This window comes from Erithacus rubecula, assembly GCF_903797595.1.
Source record: "Erithacus rubecula genome assembly, chromosome: Z".
In the NCBI taxonomy this organism is placed as follows: domain Eukaryota; kingdom Metazoa; phylum Chordata; class Aves; order Passeriformes; family Muscicapidae; genus Erithacus; species Erithacus rubecula.
The window spans coordinates 23194950-23209972 of NC_136661.1; the positions used below are offsets into that span (position 1 = coordinate 23194950).

Below are 15023 nucleotides of genomic sequence, written 5' to 3' on the forward strand. Positions count from 1 at the left end.
TTGTCTCTTGAGTAGGAACCTTCTGAAGGGGATCTTCTGAAGTATCCATCTACCAGTTTGCCAGACTTGCTTAGTACTTGCTCAGTCCAAGACTCTGTCTCTTGCACTGACAATAAGGAAAATGAACAGCCGGAAGAAGAAGATGTGAAAGGAGTGAATGTATCTCATGAAAAACTGGTTGCTGTAAGTGTGGTTTTGGTGTGAACATTTTTGCTCTCTCTCTCAAAGCTCGTTTGCATCTGTAACATTCTTCTACAACCTGACAGAGAGCACCAGCCCTTCTCTGCACAGGATGTGGAGGAGAAGCTGGAAAGGGGATGGCATTTGCTGCAGCCCCTGCCATCTCTGAACTGCAGCAAGGCAGCAGCACAGGGAGCAGGAGCTCTCGAGGCCTCCAGCCTATGTTGCAATCATGGTTTTGTTCTTCTCTTCGATTGTTTTCCACCCTCTTCCACTGCTTTTGTTGGATCTGATGCAAAGTCTCTTGCCCTGCTTACGCAGTTACATGCTCTTCTTTCCCCTCCTTTTTGTAACAAAGCTTCTTTAACAGTTTATGATCCAAGTCTTGACATTTGTATTTGCTCTGTTGAAGCCAACAGACACTTTGGAGGAGGGGTAGTAATTTCTGGCTGTGAACCATAGTTGAAGTTCTGCTGAATAAATGCTGCCGGTTGATAGTCTCACTTGCATTCCCTTTAGGGCTGCATTAAGAAGAGATTAAGTGGGTTATTGTTATTTATTTGTAATGCTGCAGCTCTATGAACCTTCATAGGTCTTCTGGGCCTCTCTTGTATGGTACAGACAAAAAATAAAATTATGTTTCTAATTTAAAGAGCTCGTGGACTGGTTTTCCAGTGAGGGAGGCAGGTGGATTCACTTGAAGCTTTTTACCTGTTTAATTTCCCTTCTTGTCTTCCCCTCCCACACATTTCTGTGACAATTAAAATAAATCAGTTAAACCTTTGGCTGACTCAGGTATGATGCTGGTTTGGTGATTTGTTCTGATTTTATATTCTTACACTTACACCTGAGCAAAAAGGCTGCTCCCCAGGATGACTCTCATGATGTTGGTGTTCACTTCCTTCCTGCCTTCCTGTGATTTCTGACTTACTTTGAGTCAATGTTTGTAACAGTTCTCACTCTAACACATCTCAGTACTCTGACAAATTTTGTTATTTCTTCTCTGTCTTCTCTTTTATGTGCTGGGATGCCTTTTTCAGGGGATGAAGGGAAAACTAAACAAATGTGGGATGCTTAGCATGCTGATGTTGGTGTAGTGTTTGTGTGCAAACTTGAGTGAGCATCTAAGCATTCTTTTGACTATCAAAATACTTCGAATTCTTCTACATATCATACTTCCTGTTCTGGTAATTTTTAATAAGGCTATGGCTCAGCAGCACTTAAATATAAAAATCAATTTTGATAAAATTTAATTATGTGTGGCTTCAGAATTAAGCTCCCTGGAATTCCAGTGACTTACAGCACATGCTAGGAGGTATTTGTCACTTGGTTTGCTCATGCTTGTCTATTCCAACAAGGCTCTGCCTGGTTGCCAGTGATGGCTTTTTTATCAAGTGTTTCCAGATTGACGTGGTGCTCTGGGAAGCTCAGGATGGTTGGAGGTGCACGTGACCATGAGGACACAGCTGCATGAGCTTCCCAGAGCCCTTCAGCTTGGGCTGGGGTTTAGAGCCTGCCCTGATGTCCATCCCAGTGCAGCTGGCAGTGGTGGTGGCCACTAACTCAGAGCCAACTGGATCTGCCTGCCTGTCAGGCACTCTCACCCCTGATGGCAATAGCTCTTTGCTTTCAGAATGCATCACCGGAAGGTTGAGGGGAAATCACAGAAATCTGGGCTCAATAAACACTTTAGAAGAGTAGCTGCAGGATTTTTTCATTGTCTTTTCTGCTTGTATTAATTTATTTTGGTGAAAGAATGTCATTTAAAGAAATGCAATAAGTTATTTTGGTGACTTTCAGGATCTCTTCTGATTTTGCTTGATCTGCTGATGAAATCACTGCTTTTCTGATCCAAAGCAGAGAATGTGTTTGTGTTCCCCTTGCAATTGCTGTGTCAGCCTCAGAGTGCAGACAGGGCTCTCTGCAGCCTGGGGTGGGCAGTCTACTGTGTAAACCTCTCAGCTTTACCTTCATCCTCATCCCTCCCACTCAGATCTGGTCAGCCTGAGCCCAGCTGGGCTGTAAAAATACTGCATACCACCAGGCAGGACAGAGGAAGGTAAATGTATGGAAAACATAAAATTCATGTGCTTTTCTCCACCTGGCAAAACTGGGGGTGAAGTGGGGTTCATACTAAAGTTTAGAAGCTGATTTCAAGGCCAGTATGAAATCAAAGCATCACAAGATTTTATTTTAAAATATATATAAATGTATAGTCCAATAGATTATTGCAAAATTTCTTTGGAAATCATTGCTCTTTGCTGCTTTCATGCTTTTGATGATATATATGTGTCTTCTCTTTCTCTCACATGTATCTGTATCACATTGTATCTGTACTGTAGATAAGGGATGACAGTGTGACTGAGGATTAAAGCAGGAGCTAAGCTGGACTATTTTTAGTCAGCGCAAATGTAATTGTATTAGACTTTCAGGATGGGTGGTAGTCAAGGTCTGGACCAGGTAGCTGAGGCTATGATCTCAGTCTAGAAGTCAGATGTCTTAGATTTGAAGCTGGCTGTCAACTCAGCCCTGTTGAGGAGGAGTTACCTTTCCTACCTCTGACAAGAGGCTAATGGATTTTCTTGTTTACTCTGTGGGGCTTTGGAGGGACTTAAAGGGGTGCTGTCAGGTGCTGGGTGGTTATGTCATAATGAGTATTTCAGAGTGTTTTATTGTCAGCTGTGGCTTCACTGTCCATTTTCTAACCCAGAACAATGTCTATGTAATTCTTAAACAAGTCTAGAATGTACTGAAAAACTGGCATGAGCTTCTAGGTTTGTCGAAGGTATATTCTGTCATTAACTTCTCTGTGAATATAATTCACTGCTGATTATTCAGAGCCATAATTAATAGACCTGATGGACTGCTGCTTTAGCACCTGATTGCCTGAAGGTTGAACCAGGCATTAAAAAAAATCACTTGGAATGAAGGTGTGTATTCAAGTCTTCATCCTTGTAGCTGCTTAGAACTCAGCTGAACCAGGCTCTTGAGGAAACTGATTTAAGTTGTCACTGTTTTGAAATGGGATGCTCCTCCCAAAGTCCCTTCCAACCTGGCTTACTGTAAAAACCTGTGAAAAAAAAATAGCAAAAATGAAAATTGCCTTTTCTAGATGCTGGTGGTTAAAAAATTTCCAAGTGAGCAGTTGTTTTTTTCAACTCTTAAGTTCTGTTCCAGCATTTTCAGACAGGGAAATAGAGTCTGAGCTACTCAGCTTCTGCAGGACACAGCAGAAGAATTTAGTGACAGTCGCAAATTACAGTTGAAAACTGTTATTTAAAAGAAGTATCAACTTTAAGTCTTACTTGAAATTCCACTTGTGAAGTTTCATTAATAAAAATCACATCACACAGTTTAAATGTAGTTCTGCTTTTACAGTGTCCTTACATAAAGCCCTGTTTAACATGAAACATACCTGAAAGTTTTAACTTTATTAAGAGTTGTGCTGCCAGGCAGGAAAAGGTTTGCATTAATATCCTTAAAGTGCATTTCTTTTAGGAGTAGTTTGCCCAAAGTGTTCCTTAACTTCAGACAAGAAACACTGGGTTAGAGAGTTGTGTTGTCCTAAACAATCCTGAGATATTTTGGGGATTTTAAACTCCTCCACCCCAATCCATATTTTGCCATGTGCAGTTGACACTGCTATTCTGAAATGCCACTATTTATGTACAAGTGCAAAGTAGGATAATATAGTATTTGCCTTGTATGATTTATTTTTAATTCTAATTCACTTTTACTGGCATTTCTGTTGCTTGAAATTGAATCTGTCACTACATTGCTGGCTGGTGAAGCAACCTGGGAGGTGAAATCTAAAGGGAAGGCTCATCTACCAAGAATTTGCCAAGTGTCCAATGAATTTAGGGAATTTTTGGTCTCTAGACAGAACCATGTGCCATTCTTAGTTGCTTCAAAAGTTACTTGCCTTTGTGTGGTTCAATATCTGATGGTCTGAGTATTTTTTAAATGTTCAACTTCAGTGATCAGCTTCATATTAATGGTTTGAAATTCCCACAGGTTAGTAAACACAGTAAGAGGGTGTCTGCCTCAGAAGGTTTGTATCTGTAGATACTGAAGGGATGGAAGGCTGAGGACTGCTCCTCTGTACTTAAATCTTGTCTTCTCCCCTGGGCATCTGCCATTCCTCTTGCTGGAGGAAGGACCCTGAGCTGAGTCTGTTCCATGCAGAATAGAACTGTACAAAGGAGAAAAGGAGGTCACCCCTTCCTTTTGAGGGAAGGGTGTTTCCTGGGAAGGGAGTTAGCCTCCCTTTGCCCAAGCTCACCATGCAGGCAAGCCCTGGGGACACGGCCTCTGGCAGCACCCCCAGCTGCCTGACCCTCTGCTATGGGGTATCAACATCTTTCTACTCGTATTTGATAATTTTTAGATGACCTGAAGTGTGTGATGTGTGCCTTTACGTCAGTGCTGGACCCATTGCATGTGGAGACAGCCGTGACCCTGCAAGGTCTTTGCCCTCCTACCAGCAACAGAAACAGGATGTCTCCTGTTGAAGGTTCCTTGCGTGATCCAGGTTACCTGATCCCTGCCAAATCCCACTTGTGGTTTTCATGCAAAACATGTAGCTGAAAGGGGATAAATAAACCTGTTCGGTGAATGTGAAGAATTGCATTTGTTTAACTCCACTCCCTCTCCATTTATTTTTTTTTTGTCTGTGCTGTATTTGTTTTCTGCCATGAGCTTTTCTGTCTTACCAGGGAATCCACACATAATTACCTGTAGCAATGCAAGCATAATGAAGAACTGGATAACAATGCCAAAAACTTTAAAAACAGTCTTGGGGTCAAAAGTTCTTTTGGAAACACTGAGAGAGAATTTCAGAGAAAGCATTAGCATTGAGAAGGAACAGGAAGCATAACTCAACAATTAAATGTGTGCAGGGCGTGGAGAGGGGCCCTCGTTACTTGGAGTACTGGCGTGTTTGTTCCCATTAGGGCACTGCAGTCTCAACACAGGCTGCAGAAACGTGACTCACTCCTCAAACAGCACTGCAGGGCTGTGAGAAAAGCCAGAAAAAGATTTTCCTGGCAAAAATTTGCTTAGCAATGAAAGGCTTTACTTAGGGTGGGGGAAAGGGGAAGAAATTGAAGAGCCTGGTGTGGGGCTTGTTGATGTACTGGGAAGGGTTCAACAACTCTTCCTCTTGGTGGTGACAGCTGGCAGTGTTTGCAGATCCTGCCCTGTGCCACATCACCCTTGGAAGGGGCAGGCAAGGGCAGGGTCAAGCTGCACTTTGGCATGGCTCAGAGCTGCTGCTCAGCTGTAAATGCTGAATTTGTTGAAAATCTGGCTGTATTGTACCTTTTTCAGGTACAATCTTGTCCAGCATATTGATGGGTCTGTGCCCATGCAGTGCCCTTCACTTGTGCTGTGTGATGAGACACACTGGGTCCTACAGTGACTCCAGAAGCAGGTTTTTAGAGTAAGTATAATTAGGAATTTGGGCAAGAGAAAATGACAAAATACTTGGAGACCAAATCTTGTGCAACCAGTGTGTGTTGTTTCTAGAAGTCTTGTCACATTAAAATAAGCAATTGCAGTTGGACTAGTTGAGGGGGGGTTGCTCAGCAGTGAGCTGGTTGTGGTGGTGTGACACTGGTCAGGACTGGAGGAAGGTGTTGGCACACATCACATGAGCTGGGGGAGGAGGAAGAGTGCTGAAAGGCCTCCAGGTGTGCAGTGTCACTGAATTACTGTTTTTCACACATTGTAAAATTTACCTGTCAAGGAGACATTAACATGAATGCGTTCTTCATGTCAGGAGGGAGCTCCTCAGAGCACTTGCATCATTCCCTTGCCTGCCTCCCAGCCCTTTTGGGCCTTTTCCTATTGCCTCCATCTTAAAGGCAAGACCAGATAAAACTGTTTCACCCAGGGGCCAGGACTTGAAGGGTTGTCTGTAGATATGATGCCGTCTATAAATTGTGAAATACCTCCTGCTGCTTGGGCTGGTGGAAGATAACCTTTCTTACTTGACCATAAATAACAGTGTAGACAATGCCCAGAGTTACAATTTTTGCTCTTCCCTTGTGTTATATTTGAAAGCCGAGTCAGCAGAGTAACAGAAGCACAAGTTTATCTACGGTACAGGTTCTGCATAGTCTTTGTTTTTGTGAATGAGGGCTTTTCCCATAAAGCATCAGATACAGTACAGCCTGTCTCTCCTTTGGCTGTTTGGATAACTGCCCAGTTTTGAAGGAGATGAACTGCCTTTAACAAGCTAAAAATAGCACCCTCATGGCACTGGAACAAGAGAAATGCTGTCACAGCCAGGCGGTTCACATACATTAGCAGAAGGATGATACAGGCTCTAGAATTTTTGAGTTAGTGTGAATGTCTCAGTACCACATCTGCAAATTTTTTACTGTGTAAACTGTCCAATCTTGGTTGGGAACAGGTAAAACTCATCTGAGATGTGATGTGCAGCATCTATAATGTATGAGGCTTCAGATTCTTGAAGATGCAGGTATGAAATACACTTCATGCAGGTGTGAAAGACACTTAATTCTTATGTATTCCATATCTTCATGTATACTTAGGATGGTATAAAATGCCAGTTTGGAGCTGAAATCCAAAGCTCCCACCAGTGGTGTCATGGGAATGCTCTCTGCAGCTGTTGGTTGATGTTGGTATTAAGAAGGTCTTGTTTCATTCTCAGGAGAACTGTTTATTTTGAGGAGTGATTATTGCATATTTTGTCCCTCACTGGGAATTAAGAGATTGTCATTAACAAAAAACAAAACAAAAAAAGATAAGCGATTTGCTGTTTGTTCTGATGTAAAGGTTCCAGATTTGTGCTAAGCTATGAACTGAGCATGTATTAAACAAAATAATGGAGTAGCTGATCCAGCTTTCACACTGCTTGAGTTCCATGTTTGTCATACATTCATGGAATCCCTTAGGTCTCTGCTGTTTACTAAGACTGGTCTTCTGGGATCTCTCTGCAGCACATAGAGACATCTCGTGGGCAGTGACTAAACTGCATGGAAACCATGTGTCCTGCTATTTTGATGTTTGGAGGGGAAAAAAGATAAAGCATAAAAAAGAGAACAGCGGGGATCTGTTTGTGTGCATTTGATTTTCTTTAGCTCAAAAGCTGTTTCTAGTGAAAATCATAATGTACTGCAGAAGAAGAGTAATCTGGTCCAAAAAGGATTGGGAACTGTTTAGCTGGGAGCATCTTACTGTTTCCAAGGCATGTGTTGTCTGCGATATGTGTTTCTTGGAAAACTCGGCTGCGTTAGCCATTTCCTGCATTTCTTCCTATTTAAAAGGATATTTTTTAGAAGTATTTTCTCTTCAAAACGTTGTTAATAATTTTAGGGACTCTTTGAATATATTAAAATGCAGTGTGCTTTCTTAGCTGCAGATCTGACCAGTGAGTCATTGGAGGCAGCACAGCTGGAACCCTGCTTCATCAAGAACCTGCCAGCATCCTCTGAACAGTGGTCAACACAAGCTGGCTCCTGGTGTCAAACACATTTAATACAGTTTTGGAGAGTCTTGTAAAAAATAAATAAAACATTACCAAAGATGAGAGTAAATCAGCTCTGCCATAGTGCATTTTCAGTCTGTTTACAGAGTGGGCATGGGCAGATAGTGCTGCTGTCTCTGCTGATGAATGCCAGGTTTTGTTTCCTGTGCAGGTTTGTGTGTGAACTACTCTGTAGATTTTGAGAAGAAACACAAAAATAACTGTTGGGGGTTTGTGCCTCCTGAAATGAATAGTAATTCCCTGTCTAGCAACTACTGCGTTATACTGAAGGCTTAAGGGTCACTTTTGAGTGCAGCCGTTTGGTAAAGTGGCAGACTAGACACCACTTTAAAAGCTTTTGTTTTGTTTATTTGGCATTTCCACCTATTCAGACAGCTGGGCAGCTCCAGTTCTTGACTGTTTATCAGATTTCCTGATCTCTTGCTGGACACGAACCAACACTTTCTTTAAAATTAAGTGAAGGAGTGCTTGGCTTCCCATTCCCTTTGGCTGGGCAGGAGGAAGTATGGGCTGCACCTGGTCGTAGCAGCACATGTAGTTCCCAGGTGAGCTTCTAGGGAAGGTGGTGGAGGCTTCATTTCACCAGTGCTTCCAAACACAGCCCAAATTTGAGCCCTCCCAAGTGAATGTGCAGAACTACCAGCGGAGCAGCCAGGGCACTGGTTTATATAGAGGTGCCTGATCAAGACAGTGAATTAGTGCTAATGTGGAGGTGATGTTCCTTCTCTTTTCCTCCATCCCTGGCTCCAAGTGGTTTCTCTGCTTTAGTGTCATTAAATAGAGGAGCAGCAATGCAAGTGCCCTTTGGAAGAGGGGAGTCCTCTAGCTTGCACCAAAATTGCCAAGTTTGGATTTAATCTGGACTTCTTGTGAACCCCATGGTTCAGTTTAGGGAGCTCCCTGGGCTTTGGGATGTGCTGTTTTGGAATAATGCCCCGGGGTGCTGCAGCTCCTGATGCAATGTGCCCCCCCCATCAGCCTCCTTCTAGGATCTGTACAGCTTTGTACATACCCTAAAACAGAGCAGTAAGGCATGGAAAACTCAGTGCTGTCCAAGATTAGAAAATCTATGTCCTCTGCATCATGTGCAATGTTAATTCTCGTAAATTATAGTACTGCGGTTTGTAATTTATCTGAGATGGATTCAATTAAAGTGAAAAAGAGCTAATTTAAAAGTGAAGGTATTTTACTTTCTGTGCAAGGCAAAGGGGCATGTGGAGTTCCCTGCCTAGCAGATACATTTAAGGCTTAAAGCATGCTGTGCCCCATAAAGCAATAAGTAATTGCACAAATAACTGAAACAGCTAGAATTACACCAGTTTGTGGAAAAGAAATCTTGAAAGTTTTTTGAAAGATTAAAGGCTTTAAGGCTTCAGCTTGTCTCAGGGGAATAGGTGAAGGTTTGCACTGGGTGTTTGGGACATTGCTTTGAGAAGTCTGTGCTGGCTCCTCGTGGAGGTCTGTTGGGTTCCTCCTGATGGCTGCCCCACAGGCAGCAGTGTTGGGACAATTCATGGTAGAACGTTTGGGATAGTGCTCCGTAAGGAAAAACGATAATGGCTGCAGACCAGGACAGAGTGTGAATGGGACCAGAGAAGATGTGGAACTTTCCCATGGAGGTTGTGCTGGTGCAGAGCCATTCCTCTTTCACATGGCTGTTCTGAAGGAGGGCAGTAGTCTTGCTGGTGGACTTGCTTTGCCAGTGCAGGTAAGCCAGAATTTTTTTTATGCTGCAGACTCCTCAGCCTGGTTCCTGTTGCTTCATTCCCAGAGCACCAGGATAAACTGGTCTGCATGCTGCTAGCACTCCTGTGCCGTGGAGAGCCGAGTAGGCTCACTGATGGGAAAGGCTGCAGCTGAGGAGCTCTGCGAGGGCAGCAGGAAAGCAGTTTGCTTATTAAATTGTATCAACCTCTGTGCGCCGTCTTGTTTTTGTAGATTGGCGAGGGATTGCCAAGCTGTTTGTGGTTAAACAGTGCAGACTGTCATAATCCTGCTCCTCATCTCGCCTAATTAAGAGCCTGGTCACGCTGGAGCTCTGCCGAGGCGAGGGCTCCGAGGGCAGTTGTTGGTTCTGGTGCAGTGCCAGGGCCGCCTGTCCCTGATAGTGCCGTTTCCTTTGAAATCAATTGAGATGTCACCGTCACTTGATCCCAGAGCTACTTAATGAACTGGCAAAATGGGCTCTATTTTTAGATCTCCCTTCAAACTGCTGTGCGTGTCAAAGCTCCCCTTGTCCTTAACGCTGGGACGGCATTGGGAGGGATTTATTGGTTTAGTTTAATAAGAGACCTACAGGACTGAAATAATAAGCTTCATTTCCTTGAAAGTGAGGAAAATTAAAATGGCATGGTTAAATCTGGGCAGCCACCTCGAGACAGTAAAGTGATACATTCATGGCCAGGAGGATAAGGTGGAGCTGGGTTTTTCTTCTTGTCTAGGTTATGAGAGAGCCAAAGATTACACACAGCACGCCTTTGGGGAGTTCTTGCAAGCTTTGTAGATCAGATTTCTAAGTGTTTTCTGAATAGGATAAAACTCCTGGTAGTTTATTAGGCAAGCTGAAGAACTTAAAGAATATCCACTTCATTGCAAATGCTAGTGTGTCTTCCCCTATGTGTTTATAATTAGTGTCAAAAAATATTTCTGCTAAAAGTAAAAAAAACCTAACAACAAAAACAAAAAAAGCACCTCCCCCCCAGAAAAAAAACAAAACTAAACTGAAAATCCCATAGATAATTTAAATGTTTTTAATGACACAGAAAATTTACGTGTTTTTACTTCCTAATTGTGGTCTGACGCTGAGTTAGATAAGCTATAATTTCAGGAAGCTGTTCAGAATATCCTGAGTCTTTCCCTAGCACTGGTGTTTGCATTCATGTGACCTTCTGTGGATAATTCATGGGGTTTGGTATCTGTAGGCTCACAGGCACCACTATTGCCATGAGGGGAAGTTAGCTTGGGGTGCACAGTTTTAATGCAAGTGGCAATTGTGTCCTGTTTCTCTTCCCACACCACTATATGAAAATGTTTGTGATTGCAGAGTACATTGGTGCTTTTCTCCTGTGGCACAATCAAAATAAAAATCAGCAAAAGTTTCAACATATCTGCAACAAACCAAACTTAAACCCCATGTAGTAGAGGCATAAGATGCACTGAATAGGTGCATCTTGAGCCTGGGCTCAGGGTGGAAATTGGCCCTGACAGAGATTATTTCAGCATCACTCTGTACAGTGCTACAAACTAAGTAATTTTTTCTCCCCTCCTCTGAGCTGGAGGAAATGGTCCAGCTTTGGGCTGGGAGCTGTGTGGTCTTATCAGGTCCAACTGCCCATGTCCATACAGACTTCCAAAATTAAACAGCTCTACAGCTCCAGACTTGATCTGTGTTGTGCTCAGCTCTGGAAAAGTCAGATTGGACCCATCCCTGTCTGCTCAGATAGTTAAACAGCATGCCAGCAGAAACAACTGCTTTAGGGAGATGTTTGTCTTATTTTTCTTCATCTGTGTTTTACACGTTTCCCCTCCATAGAATTGGCACTGGCCCTGTGCACCAAATGGTTTGTACACCTGTGAGACTACTATGTGATTTTTATGTGTGTGCAAATGATTTCTATCCTTCTATGGGGGACGCATCCTCACTTCATAAAGAAAGTTCCCAGTTTTATGATAAATTTCAATGTATCTTCGTGAGATCCATGAGGTCCTGTCTCATTTCCATGTGCTTCTGTTGTCTTCTGGGTATCCCAAAAATCTCTTGGAAGGAGAGCTTGTGATACTTTGGCTGTGGCCTAATTGCTGATGCTTTGGGTTTCTTAGGTGTGGTTTCAAATCTGATGTCTTACATATTTTCTGGAATGAGGACCTTATCAGGATAACCAAATCACAAGTGCTGATGAATGAACCAGATGGTTCTAAGTTTATATGGAGCTGTGAGCTGCAAAGAATTTGATGCTGACAGTGGACCCTAAAGTACTTGCTGCAATGCCTTGAAAAATCAACAATTACTACAAAGTATGTGTAAATTAAGTGTAGCTGTTTATGTTGAAGAGGAAGAAATAAAAAGCAGTTTCCATTCCAGCTTCCTGTTTCAGCCAGTTTTATGTTTTCCTGAAGTTTCTACTGTTCAAACTAAAATCACGAAGTCTAGACTTTGCACAAAAGATAAACTTTGGCTGTGTTGGCTTGGGTATAAGAGGGACTGGGGGATGGGAGGCAGGTTGTGGGAAAGACTGACGTTTTTAAGATTGAATAGCAGAAGCAGAAATTATTTTTACAGGAAAGTGTTTGGTTACTTGGGTGGGGTTTTTTAAAAACTGACTTCCAGCAGTTCACCAGCACCTTCCAAAATGCAGGGGCTGGGCAGAGCCTGCCCACGGGCAGCTGTGCTTGTTCCTGAGCACAGGAGAGCAGGAGGCAGAGGACATGTGGCCGTGCTGCTCACCTTGTTACGTGGCATCCGGGCAAACACAGTCGGTAAACAGGCTCCTCCTGTCCTGGTGCATTTACTCAGGGTGATGGGGTTGTGATTCCACCTGAAAACTTTAACTGCACATTTCCAGGCTTTTTAAGTGCTTAGCTGTCATAACTTTCTGTTAAATAAGCTCTTCATCATTAAGCTTTGCATTGGTGCTCAGCAGACACTAACAGTAAAATAACACTTTTTAAAAGTGGTTTTCTCAATAAAGATGTGATGTCTCTGGAAGCCTGCAGAGCAGCACAAATGGAAATAAAAGCTTCAATTTTCTTCGAATACTTGCAGAAGCACCTAAGCGAGGTGCCATGGAGTTCTGGAAGCATTCTGGGGGCATTAGTGTGGTGTCTCACAGAGGATGCCTGACCGTAATATCCAAAGGCATTGCTAAAAATTACTTAGAGAAAATGTATGCTGAGTAAATACAATGACATGTTTTGGAAATAAAGATGATATGCAATGGAATTTTTTGTCCCATAATGGCAGTGAGAAAAATGTCATCAATATCTCTAGCTTACAAGATTTTTTTTTTTTTTTTAATTTTATTTCTTTTAGGTGATGGAACCTGAGAAGTCTCAAGATCCAGCTTGTGCAGAAGTGTCCAAAGGCAACAATCAGAGTTCAGCTCTGGCAAGTGGCATACTGAAATACAGAAGTCGATCTCAAGGTAAAGCTGGACTAATAGAAGATAGCAATTGGGGATTTTTTAATGTAGTGTGTTTATTTTAACTCTCTAAAAGTGAGATAAGATTTTTTTTAAGTCATACTAGTTTATTTTGGAAGAAAAATCCCATCTATAAGATAGCTGCATTCAGCCTCCTGAGCTGAACTATTGTAGGAACAGAAATATTATGGAAAACTTTAAAAGTTTGTTTGTTTGTTTGTTTGTTTGTTTCTCTTTTTTTTTTTCTTTTAATTATTTGCGTTGTCTGTATGTTTCAGTGTGCTCTGACCAAAATGATCCCCAGATTTTCTGTTGCTGTATCCCCAAGTCTTAACAGTAATCTGTGTGCAGAGCTTGATCATGTTCTTAACCCTAACACTTTCTGAAGCTCCCTCCCTGCTGTATTCACCCTGATTTCCAATTGCTAAGGTATTTTTAGCATTCTCCATGGGGCTCCTCTGCCTGTAGCCCCTGAGGCTGTGAGTTGGTGGCTGACACCCTGTTGCCCTGAATGCTGATGCCCTTGGGCTGTGGGTGAGTGGGTCTGGAGCATCTGCCAGCCTGGACTGCAGCATGAGAAAGGAAAATGCATTTGGAGATGGGCAGAAAACACAGAATTACAACTGTTCTCCTGAAAAGATGGAGAAGTGATGGGAAAGGGCTAGTTGTAGGTGCCAGGGAATCAAAGAATGCCAGGATGCTGGTCCTGCCAAGATTGCTATCCTGTCTGTGTGCAGCAGCAGCCTGTGTGCTGGGGGAAGGGGACTTGAAAAGCAGAGATCCTAATTTCAGATCCTGAAGCAGGGAACAGGTTTAAATTGCACTCTAGGCAGTGGGTACAAATTCTGCCTCTGGATGCATCAGCAGAATTGCTTTCATGCTGAGTGAAAAAAAGCAGCTGCCCCAGCTCTGTGCTCAGTCCCTCCCTGGCACTGGCAGCAATGCTCACACAGCCTCCAGGCAGGGAGAAGGTGGCAGAAAATGTGTCTGGGGCTCTCCTGGGGGAAAATTTTCAGTGCATCTACCTCAGCCCATGACTCCCTGTTCCTGGGGTACAGACTGTGTGGATGAAAGGAAATCAGAGCTGTGCTCTCAGTGGCAGCTCCAACATAGTGCTGGTTTAAAGTAATCTTAAATCCTCGTCATGAAATCCAGCTTGTGTAAATTTGGTGTGTGTCTTGGGTTTTCATCTGTAAAATAGGGGTTAATGGTCCTTCCCTGTGCAGTGTGGAAATGACAAGGATAAATGTGCGGGAACTGCTGTGACTGGGGATTCTGCAGGGACCTTGGAGAAAATGAGAATTGGAGGAGCCCTGGTGTGAGGAGTAGGATACTCTGTGGCTAATTACAGGATGTCCTTCAAGACAAATAATTCTGTTTCTTACATGAACTCTGCACTTTAAGACAACTAGGATTGTTGCCAAGCTGAAAGAAAGTAGAATCTTTACTTTCTCCATTCCAGAAAAAAAATTCCCTCAAAGTGAAATGACACCTCCAGAAATGAATATTGCTGCAGTGTCAGGTCTTTTAATTTTAAATACATGAAGCTTGAGAGCTTAGTGCACTGGCAAGTGCCATTGGGTGTGAACAGATGAATTTCTTTCCTGTCCCTGAGCTACTGACTCAATTATCTTTTGCTTTTTCTTAATACCACAAGTTCAGTATCACTGAAAGATTGTAGAAAATCTATGACAGCAGGAAAAGTTCTTGGTTGAGAGCGATCAAACTGGTTTCTAACTGCCTGGCTGGGAACTGCACAGCTTTGTTTTGAGGTGCTTTAATTTGGGATTTACAGGAGGTGGTTATTCCCTCCTGGTGAGAGAGGCTAAAGCAGCTCTCAGATGTTTGCAAGATGTGTTTCTGTGATTTTTCTTAGGTGCTGGATCCCGCTTGGAGTCTGTGGGAGAAGACGATGAGCTGACAGTGGAAAATGGTGAATCAAATTACGAAATAGCAGTGAAATATTCCCGGGGTGGAAGAAAGCACTCTCTGCCCCAGCAGCTGGAGTCAGCAGGAGCCAGACAGGTGAGTGGGAAGGCAGAGCTGGCTGTGAGCACCTCACTGTGCTTGGTCCTATGGCATCTGCCTGGAGCTCATAGAAGTGGTCATGAAACAGGATCACATAGGTACATCATGGGAGTGAATCCAGGCCTGGAGACCAAAATGGGGTGTGCTGGCCACCTGTGAACCTC

General features: G+C 43.0%; 1 protein-coding gene across 5 annotated transcripts in view; it reads left to right on the forward strand.

The window, feature by feature from the left end:
- The window catches only part of PDZD2 (PDZ domain containing 2), a 200083-nt gene that overhangs the window by 147941 nt on the left and 37119 nt on the right, over positions 1-15023 (forward strand). For 4 of the 5 annotated variants that reach the window (XM_079329867.1, XM_079329868.1, XM_079329871.1 and 1 more), the window contains 3 exons: positions 16-183; positions 12723-12834; positions 14708-14856. In XM_079329867.1, the coding sequence (XP_079185993.1) occupies positions 16-183; positions 12723-12834; positions 14708-14856 (429 nt within the window). The remainder of the gene's footprint in view (positions 1-15; positions 184-12722; positions 12835-14707; positions 14857-15023) is intronic. The other variant, XM_079329870.1, reaches the window with a different exon arrangement.